General features: G+C 45.9%; 1 protein-coding gene across 1 annotated transcript; it reads right to left on the reverse strand.

The window, feature by feature from the left end:
• Window positions 1-385: 385 nt before the first annotated feature.
• SLC66A3 (solute carrier family 66 member 3) lies at window positions 386-11584 on the reverse strand. The gene is made up of 7 exons (XM_064146454.1): window positions 11425-11584; window positions 8670-8752; window positions 8041-8110; window positions 6984-7041; window positions 4765-4885; window positions 3554-3595; window positions 386-566 (listed from the first exon to the last, which is right to left on the reverse strand). The coding sequence occupies exons 1-7, from the start codon at window positions 11565-11567 to the stop codon at window positions 478-480; spliced, it is 606 nt and encodes a 201-aa protein (XP_064002524.1). The 5' UTR covers window positions 11568-11584; the 3' UTR covers window positions 386-477.
• Window positions 11585-21450: the final 9866 nt, after the last annotated feature.

Consider the following 21450-nt stretch of genomic DNA (forward strand, 5'->3'; position numbering starts at 1 on the left):
GGCCTTGACTCAGATTTTCTTCATCCTAAAATACAGAGAGGTCACGTCTAACGAGTTAAGTTGCTTGCAAGAAGACAAACATCTGTTGTTGTATTTCAGACTGGCAGCAGATGCAGGAAGTTTGTATGTTGGTGCAAAACTGCTCTTGTGTCACTGGAGAAAATCGCCTATGTGTAACCAGAACGTACCGAAGTGATACGATATGAACATCTAAATGCTAAATACCTTGTTCATTTAGCTTCAAAGTCCAGAGAAAATGTGATATCAGTGAAACTTGTCTTTAAATGACCAATAAAAAAATATGCTGCTTACATTTACTATCTTATCAGAATTATTTCCTAAGAGAAAATAAGCATGACTGTATTAATAAATCTTATATTTATGAGAGGAGAGAGAGTGTCCTCTCAACCTTTGCTAAGTTTAATTGCATTGGGGTTTTTTTTGATGGTAACTATGTTGTGTGCTGATGAGTGTCTTCTAATCAGTCTTTTTAGTTTTCCTGTAGTGGAGGATTGTGGCTGTGACCCAGATATTGAGAATGAGCATGGTTATGAAGCGGATGAGAACTAAAAAGGAAAAACAAACAAGCAAACAAACAAAAACATTAAGCATAAATCCAAAAGAATCAACTGCTGACATTTCATAGAATCAACCAGGTTTGAAGAGACCTCCACGATCATCCACTCCAACCTAGCACCCAGCCCTGGCCAATCAACCAGACCTTGGCACTAAGTGCCTCAGCCAGGCTTTGCTTCAACACCTCCAGCAACAGCGACTCCACCACCTCCCTGGGCAGCCCATTCCAATGCCAATCACTCTCTCTGACAACAACTTCCTCCTAATATCCAGCCCAGACCTCCCCCACCACAACTTGAGACTCTGTCCCCTTCTTCTGTTGCTGCTTGCCTAGGAGAAGAGACCAACTCCACCTGGCTACAGCCTCCCTTCAGGGAGTTGTAGACAGCAATGAGGTCTGCCCTGAGCCTCCTCTTCTGCAGGCTGCACACCCCCAGCTCCCTCAGCCTCTCCTCACAGGGCTGTGTTCCAGGCCTCTCACCAGCTTCACCACCCTTCTCTGGATACCTTCCAGTATCTCAACATCTCTCTTGAATTGAGGAGCCCAGAACTGGACACAGTGCTCAGAAGACACATCATTTTGTAAACCTTAAGTAGTGTACAAAAACAGCCTGGTTCCCACTCTGCAACTCTGTTTATTCTATTAGTTTAAATTACCATATTCAGCAACCCAAAAATTCTCAAGGTAAGTAGAGCAGAGAAAAGCATTTAGCTGTTGCAAATGATACTGGAAAATAATGCACTACATTTTGCTTCCTTTATGATGAAACCAGGAGTAGCTGCTTGATGTATAAATACATAAATTCGTATTTACACCTAAAATTAAACTCTGGGGCCACAGCTTACGTGTCCTTTCTAGTTGCATGTGATGTTTATAATAAAAGGGTTATTTCCTACTGCCATCTGTTAAGGTTAGGCTTCAGAGAGACAGGAAATACTTGTATCTGTCAGATTTTAATGAGGGGAAATCTGATGACTGAGGAAGAAGAAGCTTGATTAACTTTCAGATAGTTTAGAATCCAAAATAAGCACAGTATCTCTACCTGTGAGACCACAATTTAAAGCAGATGTGTATCTAATATTCCAGTTGGTACCTGGAACATTCACAGAAACAGAAAACTTGTTTCAGAAAGGTGGTATTTGAGAGTTTCATGCATGTGTACAAAACCAGGACAACCATGCCAAAGCTTTCAATACTAGAAGGTAACTGTGAACATTTTCCATTATAGCAGCACCGTATCAATATTTGTCTAAGTGCAAGGTCCTGCATTTGGGTCGAGCCAATCCTAAGCACAAATCCAGGCTGGGCAGTGAGTGCCTGGAGAGCAGCCCTGAGGAGAGGGACTTGGGGGTGCTGCTGGACAAGAAGCTCAACAGGAGCCAGCAGTGTGCACTTGCAGCCCAAAAAGCCAAGCAGAGACTGGGCTGCAGCAGGAGAAGTGTGGCCAGCAGGGCCAGGGAGGTGATTCTCCCCCTCTACCTGGAGTACTGCATCCAGTTCTGGAGCCCCTATTACAAGAAGGATGCAGATGTGCTGGAGCATGTCCAGAGAAGGGCCACAAGGATGCTCAGAGGGCTGCAGCAGCTCTGCTATGAGGACAGACTGAAAGAGTTGGGGCTGTGCAGGCTGCAGAAGAGGAGGCTCCCAGGTGACCTTCTTGTGGCTTTCCAATATCTGAAAGGGGCCTACAAAAAAGCTGAGGAGGGACTTTTTAGGCTCTCAGGGAGCAAAGCTGAAAGTGGGTAGGTTCAGAGTGGAGGTGAGGAGGATGTTCTTCACCATGAGTGGTGAGAGCCTGGAACGGGTTGCCCAGGGAGGCAGTTGAGGCCCCACCCCTGGAAGTGTTTAAGGCCAGGATCCAGCTTCGTCGCCTTTCCCTGGACACATTCCAGCACAATGTGATGTTGTCTTGATTTTTGAGCTATTTAAAATTTACTGCACCCCTTAGTTCTTTCATTTTCACAGGGCTGGTAAAACGATGCTTAATAAACAGCTTTATAAAGGAATCAAGCTTGAAATTATATATTCGAAGGCAGGGCTTTGTGAGTGCCTTACCAGCCTACCATTTCATTTTCAGCCCAACATAAATATTCTGCATGTTGTGATTAAAACTGCTCATTTAATAAGCTGAACCTCAGTTCTCTAGAATAGTGTTTTTTTAATCCACAAACTCCAAAATAAGAAAAGGAAACTCAACAGTGAAAATCCATCACCCGATTATTACAGAATTTTGCAGTTCTGTTTTACTTAATGTATTTAAAGATTTTAAATGCTTTATTCTGGTATCTTCATAACTTTTCTTAGTGCTTTTGCCTTTTGAAAGAAACTGATTTGGGACTGTTTGTCACCATGTGATAAGCATAAGCAGGTGCTTTTATTTTTCTCCAGGTATTTGACTGACTTGTAACCCTCTACTACTTTTTTAACAGCAACTCCTTCCCTCACTGTGTTAACCCACCAGGTTCATGGCTTCTTCTTCTGAGACCAGGCAAGTGCTTTTACACAGCAGCTGAAAACTACCATGGCAGCTGTTCACAGTATCACAGTATCATCAGGGTTGGAAGAGACCTCACAGATCATCAAGTCCAACCCTTTACCACAGAGCTCAAGGCTAGACCATGGCACCAAGTGCCACGTCCAACCTTGCCTTGAAGTTCCTTGCAAAGGTGGAGCGTCCCATGCTTTACTCACCTACAAGTGCCATTGGAATGGGCTGCCCAAGAAGGTGGTGGAGTCACCGTCCCTAGAGGTGTTCAAGAAAAGCCTAGATGAGGCACTTAGTGCCATGGTCTGGTTGACTGGCTAGGGATGGGTGCTAGGTTGGACTGGATGATCTGTGAGGTCTCTTCCAACCTGGTTGATTCTATGATTCTAAGATCATTTGTAGTCATTACAGTTATAAATACTCTTGCTGTAAATGGAATGAATTGTGATTAGTGGACTACGTGTGACACATTTATACCGTGCTTTACTCACCTACAAGATCATTCGTAGTCATTACAGTTGTAAATATTCTGGCTGTAATATGAATGAATTGTGATTAGTGGACTACATAGGACACATTTATATGTTCAGAATGTGATGAAATACCTGGTTTGAAATGGTGGCTAATCGTGCATGAAAATATACATTGTGTAGACACTGCCACTCTTAGTGCATCCACTCCCTTTTATCTTCATAGAAGAGGCTTTCAAGGCTGAGTGACACTGTGTTAAGGGTCTTTTTAAATTGGAAAATCACTGATAGAATTTTTAGATCTGTATCTATCTAACTCTAATATTGGACTGGCTGTGGTTTACTGCTTCTCTTTCTACTCAGCCTCCTCCTTCAGCAGTTGATAGCAAGCTACACCCACAATCAAGCTAGCATGACTTAACCATTGTGAACTCGCATGCACACTTGTAGCCTTCTGCAGATCTGAGGAATTCAACTTTCCTTCCCACAGCAAATTTAAACATTAATTATTTCTCATTTGCAGCAGACTATAAAACCAGATACAAAGTTTGTTGCCATCATTCAGCCAACATACCACAGCTTCTCATTACTGACTTAAAAACATTTGTTTCACAGGGAAATAGATCCTTAGTTGATAGTAAGGCTATTTTAAAGAAGTTTTGTGAATATGACAAAGACACTTCTGACAAATGGCTGTAGTAAAACTGTTCATGCAGACCAGTTGGTAATTAACACATAGACTGCAAAGATCACTGCTCTTGGTACATTCTTAATTTCTCCTCTGTTGAGAAATGTATTCTCATGTAGTCATAAAGATATTTAGCATTAAGTGTATATTCATTCATAATCCAGGATGACTTAGATAAGCATTGTCTGCTTGTTTAACTTAAAATCTAGCACCTTTGCATGACTTAATTACCTACTAGAACACTGAAATCTTTTCTTCATAAAGACACTCAGCTATTTCAACTGTACCAGGTTACCTTGACCATATTTGCATGATTTCTAAGTCAAGAGTGTCACTGTGGCAGAGGTTGCGTCAATGATAAAATCTGATCTCAAGAGACTGTGTGGTATCCGAGTTTCAGAAGTCAGCAGTAAGGGAAACTGTATTAGGTGAGGATTTTTACCTACTATGACTGAGTGAAGGCTTAGTCAAAGAGGCACTAGGAGGAGATGGGCCTTTAAAGAAGGAAAACTCAGTGTTTTGCACCAAGCTGCCCATGTCTTACTTGCGCAGGTATATGCAGACATAGTCCAGGTCAAGGCGCTCACTTGTCCAGACTCTTTTGTCTGCCAGAGGCACCGCAGCTGAGCCACCTTACTGGCTGCACTGATGAATGTGCAGAGATTCTGAAAGGCAGGTACAAAAAAGAGACAGAACTCTTGATTCAGCCATTGTCTTAGCTGAATGTTTAGCTTATGGCTGTTAGCATGTAAGTTATCAAAAAACAGGGCTAGCTTTTTCACTTAGAGTTTACAACTATTGCAACCTGAGCATTTCAGCTTCTAAGGAACTGTGAAGCAAAACACTGAAGTTGCCAGAAGCCTCATCTAGGGTAGGGTGTCCCTGCCCATGGCAGAGGGGGTGGAACTAGATGATCCTTGTGGTCCCTTCCAACCCTGATTGATTCCATGATTCTAAGTGACTGATTTCTAAGCTACTGGCCAGAAAGAAGCTCAAAGAGCACCACTGCTGTTGGCAAATGTTTGATAGAGGCAAATACAATAGGAAGCAAAGACATAAAAAAGCCTCTCAACCTGCTGCATAAAACTGTTTATGAAAGTTAGCTAAAATGAGACTGATCTAGTCTAAACAGCAAGTTTGATTCAGACCATCTGTTACCATTATGTCTGGCAAACTAGGCCATAAAAGAATGAGGAAACTGACAAGAATGTGTGGAAAATTAGTCCAATTGGTGGGAAAAAAATAATGAACAGAACAGACTACTCAGTCTGTCATCCTTTAGGGGGATTTTGCAAAGGCAGTGGGTAGAGGAGACCTCCACACAAATATCTGTGCCATGCCTAGACAATTTCCCTTGGAAGTTAAGGGTAAGCATTAGGCTTAGAAGCTCTTATCCTTATTTATATCATCTTTTGCATTAGCAACTGCAGTTCATCTCAATTGAGTTTTAAGTCTCTTCTGATAAGAAGGGCTGAGACTATCTTTAACCTGTGCAAGGAATTATCAGATCATATTTTATTGCAAAATGCTAAGAGGAAAGGAGAAAAAAATCTTGTTAAGTATTTAACATTCCCTACTTCAAATACTTTTACTGATCCTCTTTTCACAGTATCACAGTATCACCAAGGTTGGAAGAGACCTCACAGATCATCAAGTCCAACCCTTTACCACAGAGCTCAAGGCTAGACCATGGCACCAAGTGCCACGTCCAATCCTGCCTTGAACAGCTCCAGGGATGGCGACTCCACCACCTCCCCGGGCAGCCCATTCCAGTGTCCAATGACTCTCTCAGTGAAGAACTTTCTCCTCACCTCCATCCTAAATTTCCCCCGGTGCAGCCTGAGGCTGTGTCCTCTCGTTCTGGTGCTGGCCACCTTAGAGAAGAGAGCAACCTCCTCCTGGCTACAACCACCCCTCAGGTAGTTGTAGACAGCAATAAGGTCCTCCCATGTTGAAGGGTTATTAGTGGCGATTATGACATGATGACTGAAAACATGAATCTTTTTTCACCAAGAGTGCACTTGTAGCCCAGAAAGCCAACCAGAGCCTGGGCTGCATCAGGAGAAGTGTGGCCAGCAGGTGGAGGGAAGTGATTCATGGTCTACTTGATTGGATAGGGCTGGGGGACAGGTTGGACTGGATGATCTTGGGGGTCTCTTCCAACCTGGTTGATTCTATGATTCCATGATTCTCCCCTTCTACTGTGCTCTGCTGAGACTCCATGTGGAGTACTGCATCCAGTTCTGGAGCCCCTATTACAAGAGGAATGTGGACACACTATGAGGACAGATTGAAAGAGTTGGGACTGTTCAGTCTGAAGAAGAGAAGACTCCGAGGTGACCTTAGTGTGGCCTTCCAGTATCTGCAGGGGGCCTACAAAAAAGCTGAGGTGAGACATTTTAGGCTGTCAGGGAGTGGCAGGACTAAGGGGAATGGAGCAAAGCTGGAGGTGGGGAGCTTGAGAGTGGAGGTGAGGAGGAAGTTGTTGAGCATGAGAGTGGTGAGAGGCTGGAATGGGTTGCCCAGGGAGGTGGTTGAGGCCCCATGGCTGGAGGTGTTTAAGCCAGGCTGGATGAGGTTCTGGCCAGCCTTCTCTGGGGTAGGGTGTCCCTGCCCATGGTAGGGTGGGCTGCAACTAGATGATCTTTGTGGTCCCTTCCAACCCTGACTGGTTCTATGATTCTATGAGAGATTTCACTGATAAAGACTTTCAGAGGGCAAAGGTAATTTCACGTCAAATTCAAATCATTTTGCTGCACTTACCATAGCCAGGTCTATTATCCACTTCTGCAGTGTTAGCATGTACCAGCCCCCCCAGAATCTGACATTTTATTAAGTTTCATAGCACTGAAAAATCAAGGATACCAAAGCTCTTGAAACTGCCTGAGGAATTAAGATTTTTTTTTTTTTAAACATCTGGAAATAATCTTACTGAAGCTGTAACAGACTACACAATCTATGTAAAATGTATTAAGGAGTGGTTGAAACACTAAGTATTCCTATTTTCCACACTGTTTCTGGTTGAATATTGCCTGCAGTTTAAGATCTGCTCCAAAGCACAAAACTTGACATTTCATGCCAAGTCTATTGAAAGAAAAAAGCCAAACACTGCTGCATTCCTCACAGCAACTACAATCTGCATGGATAGGAATCAAAGGGGGGAAAAAAGAGCTTTTCCACTTTGCATCTCTAGTATAGAATTGGTCTTATTGCTTTATCAGTTGTAGGCCTTCTCCAGCACCATTACATATAAAGCTTACTCCTTGTAGAGATTTGACAGGACTAGGGGGAATGGAGCAAAGCTGGAGGTGGGGAGATTCAGAGTGGAGGTGAGGAGGAAGTTGTTGATCATGAGAGTGGTGAGAGCCTGGAATGGGTTGCTCAGGGAGGTGGTTGAGGGCTCATCCCTGCAGGTGTTTAAGGCCAGGCTGCATGGGGCTCTGGCCAGCCTGCTCTAGGGTAGGGTGTCCCTGCCCATGGCAAGGGGGTTGGAACTAGATGATTCTTGTGGTCCCTTCCAACCCTGACTGATTCTATGATTTTACTACTATCCCAGAAATCAGCATGTGAATGTGGAATGCACATCAAGGGGTGGCTGAAAATTATTTACAATGGTAGCACAAAACAAATTCTGCTGAAAATTATTTACAGTGGTAGCACAAAACAAATTCTGCTGAAAATTATTTACAATGGTAGCACAAAACAAATTCTGCTGAAAATTATTTACAATGGAAGCACAAAACAAATTCTGTCAGAGCTGCTATGGAAAGAATGACCAAACAAACTACATAAAGCACAATGCCCCAATTTGAAAGGATACATGACTGCATAGAACAAAGCTCCTTTCGTGTTCCCACTGAAATGCAGAATAAGCCAAAGGAGAATGACATCTGAAATACATAAAAGATTGCTCATCAGAGAAGGGAGAGGAGAGGTCCAAATCCACTCCTAGACAGTTCCCATTTGGCACCATGCCTACAAAAATGTTTATTGCAGGTTTTACCTCTCAAGTTTGATTCACGTTCAAAACATTGCAAGCTCTAAAAATGAAGCTCTTAAGAGTCTGGGGTATTTAGAATGCTTCTCTCCCAAGGAATGACTGGATAAAGGATGAGCTTACACTGCAACTCCATGTATGAGATGTTTATCCTCCACCTGACATTGTCTTTTCATAAAATTTATTAAGATTTCAATTATATCTGAGGTGTTCATTCACCTGACATTGTCTTTTCATAAAATATATTAAGATTTCAATTATATCTGAGATGTTCATTCACCTGACATTGTCTTTTCATAAAATGTAATAAGAATTCCATTATATCTGAGATGTTCTTTCCCCCTTCCAGACAGGAACTGGTCAGTGGATTCACAGCACTGCAGTGGAGCACTGTACCTACACGCAGAGCCTTGTAAGTGCTGAACAAGTATTTCCAAAACATTTCCAATTACCTTGTGCAATGATGATGGGATATTCCAGGTATGTCTGCAGAGGGTAACCATAATAGATCTGGTACCTCAGAAACACAAGGAAGCTGAACAGAAAGACACAAAACAGTGTGAATGCATGAAGGGACAGGACAGCGCCTTCTCAACTCAACTGTTTTGGTTGCACCAAAAGGCTCCAGATGAGTGTAACTGCCTAAGTGATCAAACAAGTATGAAGACAAAGTTCAAGCCTGATGATTCTGTCATCAAAGACTGGATGAGGCACTTAGTGCCACGGTCTTGTTGACTGAATAGGGATGGGTACTAGGTTGGACTGGTTGATCTTGGAGGTCTCTTCCAACCTGGTTGATTCTATGATTCTATGATCTCTTTCTGTTACCCCTCAAATAGAGTAAGATGCAGAGAGCTGCCCACACTTCTGTCTCACAAGTGGGTAAGATATAATTTTATTCATTTACAACTGATGAGAAAGAAAGGCTTCCAGACCTAGAAGACACCTTCTCTTTGTAATTGCCTTCAGATCTCTGCAATAAGTTCTTTCTTTCTTTATGTTTGTAGTTCAGTTCAGGTTCATTAAGCAAGTTTTAGAGGAGTAGTCAAAATCATCCAGGTGGCCTAGACTACACTGTTACAAGCCTGGCCTGTGTACTAGTACCCAGACCAAGTCTGTTCTTAAGTGAACCAAACAATGTCAATTGTCCCTCCTACCATTCCACAGTGTAGTATCTAAAGGGAAATTAACTTTTATCAAGTTTTCTTTACTTTCTTTGACTTTCATGCAAGGCCATGGGGTTTGACAGGAATTTCAAGGCTACAAAGAAAACACAAAGGCCTCTTAGGGCACAGTTTTAAGTAAGGAAAGCTTGTTGGGTTTCCAGCATAGAAAACTGTCTGCCATGTGAGAAACTTGTGCCCAGGTGGCCAAGAGAGCCAGTGGCATCCTGGCTTGGATCAGGAACAGCGTGGCCAGTAGGACAAGGGAGGTTATTCTGCCTCTGTACTCAGCACTGGTCAGGCCACACCTTGAGTGCTGTGTCCAGTTCTGGGCCCCTCAATTCAAGAGAGATGTTGAGATACTGGAATGTGTCCAGAGGAAGGCGACGAACCTGGTGAGGGGCCTGGAGCACAGCCCTGTGAGGAGAGGCTGAGGGAGCTGGGGGTGTGCAGCCTGCAGAAGAGGAGGCTCAGGGCTGATCTCATTGCTGTCTACAACTCCCTGAAGGGAGGCTGTAGCCAGGTGGAGTTGGTCTCTTCTGCCAGGCAAGCAGCAACAGACAAAGGGGACACAGTCTCAAGGTGTGCTGGGGGAGGTCTAGGCTGGATGTTAGGAGGAAGTTGTTGGCAGAGAGAGTGATTGGCATTGGAATGGGCTGCCCAGGGAGGTGGTGGAGTCGCCGTCCCTGGAGGTGTTCAAGCAAAGCCTGGATGGGGCACTTAGTGCCATGGTCTAGTTGACTGTATAGGGCTGGGTGAGAGGTTGGCCTGGATGATCTTGGGTGTCTCTTCCAACCTGCTTGATTCTAGGATTCTGTGGTTCAATGACTCTATGATTCTATGATTTTATGGCTCCTTGCCATGAGCACCAGGCTTCTGTGTCACTCCTCTGCCAGGTCCCTGCACACTGACACTGTAGACCTATCCTAGTTTGCAACAGTAGCCCACAAGAACTAGAACCTGAGGTGTATTAAGGGTAAACAGCAACAACAGGGTTTAAGTGCCATGGAGAAATGCAGTCAGGGAATGGCAGCAGTGGAGACCATGGGAAGTCTGCACAGCTGCATGCAGAAATGTGTCTGTAATGTAAGCCTCTGCAGCACCCAGCCATGGTCAGCAGCTCTGCCCCAAACAGAAGGTGAGACACCGCCGCACTCAGAATCAACATGCCGTTTTCCTGAGGTAATTGTTCTGACTAAAATCCCATTTCTAGCGTGGTGTAGAGAGCTGACAGCCATCTAGCTGAATGTTCTGGCCACCTCCACCGCTGGGTTTGGCAAAGACAAGGCTGCTCAAGGTATTTCTCTGACGCGCTTGTACCCACACCTGCAAGTGCGGGCACACAGCTTCTCTGTTTTTCATTCCACACGATCCTCTCCCGGCGGGATTTAACAAGGCTCATTACAAATGACAGCTCTCTGGAGTCTGGCATTGGCTGTGTTTTTCTTAAGGAATGATTACGTTTTGCTTCGTGGGGTGAGAGAAGCCTGTCTAACTGGTAGAATCACCTGCACAACAGGCCACACGGACCATTTAGTAGCCTAAATATGTGGCTGGGACCCAAGGGCAGGTGTTGGCTCCAGCTACATGGGTGGCCTGGGTTGGTTTTGAGCGAATTTTAAAAGGCATTTCCCTTTAACCAAGAGCACGGAAGCGCTTTAAACCAGCAAGTTTCTGCTCCGCAGAGGCTGTACGCCCAGCGAAGGCAGGACGAGGCATCCGCATGTGACAGCATCGCAGCCAAGCGCCAGCAGTTTCGGCGCAGGCTGCCCCGCAGTTAGAGGAAGGAGGAGTGGGTTTAAAACCCCAGGGAGCAGGGACTGTTCGCCGCCCGCTTCGAGCTGCCACTCAGTACACTCTCCTGCGTGACCAGCGCTGGGAAGGAAGTGATTTCCTTACTGACTGCAGCAGCAAAGAACTCCCCAGCACCTTAGCCTCTCCTTCCCCGCCCGCCTCCGAGGGAAGCCCCGCCGAGGAGAGGCGCGACCGGTGGGCTCCGTGTTGTCCCCGAGTCCTGCTCCCTGCCCCGCTACCGCTGCCTTACCCGGCCAGCTCCAACAGCAGGCTGCCCACGCTGACCCCCCGCGCCGACCTGGCCGCCAGCACCGCCGCCAGCTGCGGCACCTTGATCACCGTGCACACTGCCCAGGTGCTCCAGTGGGCCAGGTCCAAGAGCGTCGGCGCCATCCCGCTGCGGCCCGGAACGGGGAACCGCCGTGCTGCGCGGCGTGGCAGGGTGGGGCGGGCACCGCGCCCGGCCCGGCCCTGCCCTGCCCTGCTGCGCGGGGGCGGCTGTCACGGAGCGCTCATGGCGCCCGCGGGGTGCGCAGGCTGCCGGGGCTGGCACCGGGCATCCCTGCTCCGCGTTAGCCTCGGGCCTTGCCGAGCGTGAGGTGGCTACCGGGTGTTTCGGCCAGCCCCTGGGGGAACAGAGCGGCTTCCAGTCAGCCGCCCGAGAAGGGCGTCCCCACCACCCTCCCTGCGCCGTCCCCCCGCACGGTGAGCGAGGGAGTGGGGCTGGGGGCGCTCGTCTCTCCCGGGCCATCTCTGTGCCGCCGGGGGAGGCTTACCCACAGCAAAAGTTCCTCGGTGTCAGGTCTGAGAAACGTTAAGCTCCAGGTTGAGCACATTGGTCCTGAAATTACTCTTCATGACCTTAAACCCCACAAAACAGTAACTGTGAGATTCCGTTTTGGTGTGACAGGTTAGCCACAAGTTGTGTGTCCGCCCAGGAGCAGCGTGTGGGTCGGTTCTTGGTTTGGAGCTGTCTGCTGGAGGTTTTTCCTCCTCGCAGTGTTGGGACTCCAGTGTTCCAGCTCCTGTTTAGAATCATGGAATCATAGAATCAACCAGGTTGGAAGAGACCTCCAAGATCACCCAGTCCAACCTAGCACCCAGCCCTGTCCAGTCAAACAAACCATGGCACTAAGTGCCTCATCCAGTCTTTCCCTGCACACCTCCAGGGACTGTGACTCCACCACCTCCCTGGGCAGCCCATTCCAATGCCAATCACTCTCTCTGCCAACAACTTCCTCCTAACATCCAGCCTGTACTTCCCTCGGCACAACTTGAGACTGTGTCCCCTTGTTCTACTGGTGGCTGCCTGGGACAAGAGACCAACCCCCACCTTGCCTACAACCTCCCTTCAGGTAGTTTTCCACATCCCTCTGCCTGGATCACTGCAGTGCCAATTCCTGCTGCAGGGACGGTTAGGTTCTTACAGTGACACTTTTGGTTGCACAGAAAGAAAGTTCAGCAAAATCAAAAGTTTCTGAATGTTGAACTTGTCAGGTTATTGGAGATGGAGCAACTTGCCTGAAACGTACACCTACCCACCAGACATGGTTACACACAAAACCAGCAATGGGTGCTTTTGTTCTCAGCAGCTTGTCAGAACTATGTAAGAGCAGTTACCCAAGGAACATACACTTGTACTCATGCGGAATCTTGGCGCTTTCATGCTTACACAGGGCTGGGACTGCTCAGAGTATCAAATCACAGACTTGCCTGGAGCACAGAATGGTGGAAGTTGGAAGGGACCTTTGAAGATCATAGAATCATAGAGTCAGTCAGTGTTGGAAGGGACCACAAGGATCATCTAGTTCCAACCCCCCTGACATGGGCAGGGACACCCTACCCTAGAGCAGGCTGACCACAGCCTCATCCAGCCTGGCCTTAAACACCTCCAGGGATAAGGTCTCAACCACCTCCCTGGGCAACCCAGTCCAGCCTCTCACCACTCTCATGCTAAACAACTTCCTCCTCACCTCCACTCTGAATCTCCCCACCTCCAGCATTGCTCCATTCCCCCTAGTCCTGGCACTTCTGAGACCCTAAAAGGTCCCTCCTCAACATTTTTGTAGGCCTCCATCAGATTCTGGAAGGCCACAGTAAGGTCACCTCACAGTGTCCTCTTCTCCAGAATGAACAGCCCCAGCTCTTTCAGTCTGTCCTCATAGCAGAGATGCTCAAGCCCTCTGAGCATCCTCCTGCCCCTTCTCACCCCGTGGGAGAATTGTGTACTTGAATCATAGAATCATAGAATCAACCAGTTTGGAAGAGACCTCCAAGATCATCCAGTCCAACCTATTCCCCAGCCCTATCCAGTCCAGATTGTTTCTGAGAGGGCTGTTGTGTTTCTGTATTGCATCTTTTAATCTTGTGTATTTCTGCATATAGCTGTAGATATTGTAAACACCTGCTTGTATATTGTGCTAAGCTGTCAACATAAAGCTTCATTCTTCATTCTTAATTTCCAGCTTGGCTGAGTCTAGTTTGGGTGATTTTCTTAAGTGTGGGGGGGCAGGTAACACCCAAACCGTCACACCCATCACACAAGATTAAGATAGCTCGTTCAAAATTAAGTCTGAAGTGTAGCTGTGTCTGTCATTTCAGATAATCTGAGAATAATAGATAAGTATTTGAGGCAGAAGTTGCATATCTGCATTATTGTGTGGTTGCTGATCCAGCAGAGTGCTGTAAAATGTCTGTAATATGTATCCTGCTAGAATATCCTGCTGAGCTGATTCCAAGCTGATAAGCAGATCCATAAGCATGTTTTCATTCAACTACATGGACAGAGGCATTGAGTGCACCCTCAGCAAGTTTGGTGATGACACCAAGCTGTGTGGTGCAGCAGACAGGCTGGAGGGCAGGGATCCATCCAGAGGGTCCTGGACAGGCTGTACAGGTGGGCACAAGCCAACCTCAGGAGGTTCAAGTGCAAGGTCCTGGGTCGAGGCAATGCCAAGCACAAATCCAGGCTGGGCAGTGACTGTCTGGAGGGCAGCCCTGAGGAGAGGGACTTGGGGGTGCTGGTACATGGGAAGCTCAACATGAGCCAGCAGCAACTTGCAGCCCAGAAAGCCAGCCAGATCCTGGGCTGCATCAGAAGTGTGGCCAGCAGGTGGAGGGAGGTGATTTTCCCCCTCTACTTCGCTCTACTGAGACCCCACCTGGAGTATTGCATCCAGTTCTGGGGCCCCTATTACAAGAGAGATGTGGATTGTGGATATGATTCTACTTTTATGTTTTAAAAAAGACATGAAATGGTTATCTTCAGTCAGCATTCCAGCATTTAAGAGATGCATCCTGCTCTGCACTGCAAGCAGTCAGATAAACAAAACGGTTTACTGTGCTTCTGCTCTCCTATCCAGGCAATGATAGAGCTCTACATCTGTTTACTGACCACTTAAGTAGCAGCTTAGGGAAAGAACAGACGTCACAGTGCTGGACAGCCCTGTTCAAGGTTATGACAAAAAATTAATCTGTGAAGAGTGTAAGAAATAAATCCTGTTCTGTTTAAATGACTGAGTTTTAGATAACATTTCAGACTCTTCTACTTGGGTAGTTGCAGCAGAATGCAGAACAGCTTTACATTATAGTTCAGTGAATAAATTCATTACTTTCAAGCCTACAGTGCAGACTGCCTGTTCTGCAGCAGATGGGCAGTGATTTAACACTGCTGCACCTCAAATAGGAATGCAAAAGTTGATTCCTACTTAGGAAAAAAAAATAGAGAGGGAGGGAAAATAATCTTTCTGTAATAACCAAAGACAGAAAGCCAAACCAGAAATTTTGTTAGCTTATCATAGCTGAGTTTTTAAGCAAAATAATGCCTTGAACTTTGTGGTTTTGCAAGGAATGTAGAGAGTGCTGCTCTCTTGCTCGTTATTTCCACAGCCTACCACGTTAACTAGGAGTAGTTTGTTTTATACATAATTGGTGTTTAAGTTCCAGCTTAACATAAAAGGAGCTTCATAAGTGGGGAAGCTGTGGGGATAGAGACACTCCCAAGAGGTGTGTGAAGCAGGGCTGGGAAGGGCAGATTGGCCAGGAACAGCCTGAGTGATGGTGGCTTTGCTGACTTACCCTGAGAAGAGAATGTGGCACTGTGTGAGCACATAGTCCAGGAAACAAACCAGAGAAATCCATAGTGCAGTTGCAGAGCTGTGATCTCTTTGGGATCAGAGGGACAGGGTGGCATAGTTCATAGCAAGTGCTGTGAGGGAAGAATGCAAGATTTTTTTTCCCCAAAGCAGGAAGGAAAATGAGTGGAGTTTTCCTCCACTTTGGAGTGAGCAGCTTGCTGACTGTGATCTGCGAGGCTGGGATTGAAGGGGAGACCAGTACAGGGAATACTGAGAGGGCACCTGCTATAAATTACCTGATCAGAAAGAGGAAGTAGATGAAGCCTTAAATATCCAGGGAAAAAAAAAGCTCAAAGTTGTATGCCTAAGCTCCCTTGGGAATGTAAAATTGCTCTGACGTCTGGAGGAGCCACCTGGTGAGTTTAAAGCAGTCCAAAAGATTTTTCTGGGGCAACAAGAGCTTTTTAATTTTTTTTTTTACCCAGCTGCTAGATTTGTTACTCAGAAACAAGGAGGAACTAGTAGGCAGTGTACAGGACAAGGGAAGCCTTGGCAGCAGTGACTACAGCACCTTGGAACTGAGATCCTAAGCAAAGTCAGGAAGATAAAAAGAGATTCAGAGCTTCAGAAAAACACAGTTTACCTTGTTTGGGAAACCTCTCTGTCAGGATCCTCTCAGAAAACTGCCATGGAGGTGTTCTGGTTTGAGACTAACTGGGGTATTTCACTGAGAGAAATTAAATCCTTAGCTGTCAGAAGAAAGGAAAGAAAACAACCTGTGTCCTCTATCACCCATTCTTCTGCTGAGAAACGCAGCTGGTCAGAATATAGATAAGACACTCACTTCTCACACACTGCCCAGCTTTCACTTTGGGCTGTGCCTTCTTTCTGGCGGTCTGGTCTCTGTGGCTGCCTCTGCCTTAACTCTAATCCAATCTAACCCTTTTTCCTCTAACCTTGTGCTAGTTTGAAGCAAGCTGGAATGTTTTGGTAAAAGAGCTAGATAATGGGCAGTGAAAAAGTAAACATGGTTGTGTCTCTTCGCTCACAGACCCGCTGAGAGTTCTGGGAAGAAGAAGGAAAACATTTGATAATATTCTCCATTTTGTCTTTCATTCTGCCTTTGCCTTCAGACCTAGTCACATCTCCTTAACTCCACTGCCACTAACCTTCCTTCTTAACCTCTTGGCTGCACCTCTATTCTTCCTGGGAACTGGGGTAAGGTTGAGAGGGACAGGGGGAAGGTGCAGGGGTGGTTTGAGAGCCCCTCCTGGGGACTCAGGTTTCTGGGAGGGGAGTTGTGCTTCTGTATTGTTTATCCTTTGTATATTTCTGTTTATAACTGTATATATTGGAAATAGCTGCTTGGATATTGTGCTGCTTGTAAAATAAATAGCTTCATTTATATTCCTGGAGTCCCTTCTGAGTTAGCTGGGGCAAATACAAAGTGTGGGGGGTGGGTAAGAGCCCAAACCATCACAAACCTCCTTATCCTCTTTTTTTTTTTTTTTTTTTTTTTTTTTTTGACATCTCACCTCAGATCTCCAGATTTATCACGTGAGATACACATGGGTTGATTTGGTTATTTCTGAAGGGAGGGAAAGAGAGAGGAGGAAGGGGAGATTGGGTCGGGAACCCTCCTGGGGACTCTGATTGTTTCTGGGAGGGCTGTTGTGTTTCTGTATTACTTTCACCTTGTGTATTTCTGCATATGGCTGCATATATTCTAAATATCTGCTTGGATATTGTGCTAAGCTGTAAATACAAAGCTTCCTTTGTTAATTTCCATCCATATGAGTCTAGTCTGGGTGATTTCATAAGAGTGGGAGGTGGGTAACACCCAAACCATCACAGGAGGATAATGGAGACTAGGATGGTGCACCCTGAAGGGTGGTTGTGGCCAGGAGGAGGTTGCTGTCTTCTCTCAGGTGGCCAGCACCAGAATGAGAGGACACAGCCTCAAGCTATGCCAGGGGAAATTTAGGCTGGAGGTGAGGAGAAAGTTCTTCACTGAGAGAGTCATTGGACACTGGAATGGGCTGCCCGGGGAGGTGGTGGAGTCACCGTCCCTGGAGCTGTTCAAGGCAAGGTTGGATGTGGCACTTGGTGCCATGGTCTAGCCTTGAGCTCTGTGGTAAAGGGTTGGACTTGATGATCTGTGAGGTCTCTTCCAACCCTGATGATACTGAGACACTGTGATATTCAAAACCAACATGCTTATAGCAGTCTTGTCCAGTGAGCTGAAATTTGAGCACATGTAGCAGAGGAGCAGCTTAGATGAAGAGGCAACACCTACCTGAACCGAAAAACCAAAAGGGAGCGTTTGGAAGATAAAAGCAGGCATAAGCTAGCCAGGCAATACAACAGCATTGCCCAGGCATGAGGGAATAGAGTTCAGAAATCAAAGCTCACCTGGAGTTGAAATTGGCAAAGGATGTTAACACCACCCAGAGAAACTTCTGTAATTACTTTGACAACAAAGAAAGGTGAAGGAAAATGTGGACACATTGTTTGACAGGTATGGGGACCTGCTTAAGAAAGCTGTGGAAAAAGCCAGGGTGCTTGGTGTTTCTCAGTTCTGACTAGCAAGGTCTGCTTACAAGCCTCTCAGGTTCCCTGAGCTTAGTGGCACAGAGAGAGCAAAATGCTAACCATGATAGAGAAGTCAGGGACTACAGAAGCAAACTGAGCATACTGCTCTGTTGGACCACATGGGGTACATCTGAGGGTGCTGAAGGAGCTGGTCATTATTAATGTAAGGCTGCTAGCCATTTTTCATATTTGGAAGGTTGTGGTTATCAGGGGTGATCTCTGATGACTGGAAAAAGGCAAATCTCCTGTGGCTTTGCAAGAAGGAGGATTGAGAGCACAATGGGCTGGTCAACCTAACCTTGGTTACAAGGAAAATCATGGAGCAAGCTGCATAAAAGCCAAGACACTGATTGGGAGCAGCCAGTTTGGACTTAGCAAGAGCAAACAGAACCTGAATGAACTTGATTGCCTTCCCTGAGAGAGATGGCTTGGATGGGGGAAGTGCAGTGGATGTCTTTTACCTTGACTTCAGTAAGGCTTCTGATGCTGTCTTGCTTAGCATGCCTGTAGTGGAAGTGGGGAAATTCTGTCTGGATGGGAAGACTACAGGGTTGGTAGAAAAACAAGCAGACAGGCTCAGACAATAGCAGTTAGTGGGCTGACATCCAGTGAGTGGCCAGATTGTGGGTGGTGTTTCTCTGGGGCTGATTTTTGGGCCAATATTCTTTTAAGGTTTGCATTAACAATCTGGCTGAGGGGTGGAGTGCATTTTCAGCAGTACTGTGGAGGGGTGGTTGTGGCCAGGGGGAGGTTGCTCTCTTCTCTCAGGTGGCCAGCACCAGAACGAGAGGGCACAGCCTCAAGCTACATCAGGGGAAATTTAGGCTTGAGGTGAGGAGAAAGTTCTTCACTGAGAGAGTCATTGGATACTGGAATGGGCTGCCAGGGGAGGTGGTGGCTTGGTTTGGTCCTCTTTCTCATCACTATCTACAGCTGTGTACTAGTTTGAGGCTAACTGGAATATTTTAGTGAGAGATATTGGATCATAGGCTGTGAAAAGGAAGTAATGGTGATGTCTACTTCACTCGTAGACTTGCTGAGATGTATAAAAACAAGAACATAAATACAGATAACAGAGTTGCTCTCTCTGGCTGAGGCTGCCTCCCTTCTCTCCCTAACCTACTGCCTGTGTAACTAATCCTTCTGCTTTCTAACCCCCCTGGCCAATTCTCCAAACTCACCTTGCATGTAAGGCAAAGTCTGGGATAAGCTAGAGGAGTGGAAAGGAGGTGGAAGGGTGGTTGGGAGCCCATCCTGGGGACTCTGATTTCTGAGTGTTGTGTTTCTGTATTACCTTTAACTTGTATATTTGTGTATCTAGCTGTATGCATTGTAAATATCTGCTTGTAGGTTGTGCTAAGCTGTAAATAGAAAGCTCCATTCCTTAATTTCCAGCTTGGCTGAGTCTAGTCTGGGTGATTTCATAAGAGTGGGGAGGGGAACTGGCAAACCATCACAAGTTGAAATCAGAGTTACTGTTACATTTGTTAACTGACAGACTGTATAAAATGTATCCCGTGAAGAGAATTGCTCATTAGTAAATGGGGAAGGTAGACACAGAACTTGATCAGGTCAGAGTCATTGACTGAAACTAGATCTCATCATTTTTGTAGCTATTGTGTTTTTATGTTTGGAGATTACTTCTTAGCATGATTTTTCAATCATTATATGCCAATTGAGAACTACCTCTGGATATTCCCTGGGTTAGGAAACTGTTGAGAGACATTTGCAATGGTTTTGCTTCACCAACTTGACAGAAGAGTCTTACACTGAGCTGGTAGATACTTGCAAATTCCTTTTCTAAGTACCGGTGGATTTGTGGGCAAGTACAGCTTCTGAGAGAGGCTTTGAGAAGGTTACAAGCTGAGGTCAGTCTGTGGCATCTGTGCCCTCTGGCAGGAGAGTCCTCTGGGGAGAGTTGTTATTGAGAGAACAGTGCAAGCAGCTCTTCAGCCTTCAGCAGAACTTCTGGATTTCTTGGAAAAGCATCTGTGCTTCAAAGAATTCATACAGGTAAACAGAAACTTTTCTGCAGAGGGAAAAGCACACCTGACATGGATTCAGAATAATGAGCAGAGCTTACAAGACAGACATAGAATCATAGAATCAACCAGGTTGGAAGAGACCTCCAAGATCATCCACTCCAACCTAGCACCCAGCCCTAACCAATCAACTAGACCATGGCACTAAGTGCCTCCTCCAGGCTTTTCTTGAAGACCCCCAGGGATGGTGCCTCCACCACCTCCCTGGGCAGCCCATTCCAATGGCAAATCACTCTCTCTGGGAAGAACTTCTTCCTAATATCCAGCCTATACCTACCCTGGCACAACTTGAGACTGTGTCCCCTTGTTCTATTGCTGGTTGCCTGGGAGAAGAGACCAACCCCCACCTGGCTACAACCTCCCTTCAGGTAGTTGTAGACAGTAATAAGATCACCTCTGAGCCTCCTCTTCTCCAGGCTAAACAGGCCCAGCTCCCTCAGCCTCTCTCATAGGATTTGTGCTCCAGACATCCTGATTTAGGAAAGGTTTACTAATTTCTGTCCAAGCAGGATTTAGGAATAGAAGCTTGAGGCACTAATAAATTATTGTTGATTTATAAAATGGAACAAATTGAAAGAAAAACATCCCACTTAGAAAATAATTTGCCCAGGGAGGTGGGGGAGTCTCCGTCCCTAGAGGTGTTCAAGACAAGCCTGGATGAGGCACTTAGTGCCATGGTCTAGTTGACTGGATAGGGCTGGGTGCTAGGTTGGACTGGATGATCTTGGAGGTCTCTTCCAACCTGGTTGATTCTGTGATTCTATAATTGTCTGCTGTGAGATGAACTTCAATTCAGAAAGTTTGTTCTCTAGAGTGGTCTTTATAGAAAGCAAAAGATGTGAATGTGTTTGTGTATAATGCATACAAACATGTGGTGCCTGGACTGACAGCATTGTCAATCCAATCACAAAACCACTGTAGTTGGAAAGGACTTTGAAGACCATCAAGTCCAACCATTGTCTAACTCTGCCAAGGCCACTACTATTCCACATCCTTGAGCACCATATCCAGATGGCTTTTCCCATTCCTGTTCTAGGAATCTTGCTGCTTATGCAGTAATTTTCATGGCATGATAACACCTCTGTAGGAAAACTCAGTTATTTTGTTTACTTTAGATTAGTTTAAAGGTCAAGACATCTTTCAATGCAGTTTCTAAGAAACACAGTTGGGTTTACAACCATCACTGATCTTGTAAATAAAATGTCATAGTTAAGATGCCACCTGGCAACTATATACAAAAGCTACTCTAAAAATATGAGAAAGACAGACTAATATGGTGTTACATATCATAGAATCATAGAATCAACCAGGTTGGAAGAGACCTCCAAGATCTTCTAGCCCAACCTGTCCCAGCTTGGACCCAGCCCTGTCCAATCAACTGGACCATGGCACTAAGTGCATCATCTAGTCTTTTTTTTTTAAACACCTCCAGGAATGGTGACTCCACCACCTCCCTGGGCAGCCCATTCCAATGCCAATCACTCTCTATGGGAAGAACTTCCTCCTAGCATCCAGCCTAAACCTTCCCTGTCACAACTTCAGACTGTTCTGTTGCTGTTTGCTTAG

This window comes from Pogoniulus pusillus, chromosome 7, assembly GCF_015220805.1.
Source record: "Pogoniulus pusillus isolate bPogPus1 chromosome 7, bPogPus1.pri, whole genome shotgun sequence".
Lineage (NCBI taxonomy): Eukaryota > Metazoa > Chordata > Aves > Piciformes > Lybiidae > Pogoniulus > Pogoniulus pusillus.

Excerpts from the sequence above, each read along its gene's own strand:
- SLC66A3 (XM_064146454.1), bottom strand. The coding sequence starts at position 11,567 with ATGGCGCCGACGCTCTTGGACCTGGCCCACTGGAGCACCTGGGCAGTG. Across the intron at positions 8,111-8,669 it reads TCCCATCATCATTGCACAAG|ATGTCATTCTCCTTTGGCTT; the intron begins GTAATTGGAAAT and ends TATGTATTTCAG. Across the intron at positions 3,596-4,764 it reads GTCTGCATATACCTGCGCAA|CCAGAATATTTACAACTGTA; the intron begins GTAAGACATGGG and ends TTCATATTACAG.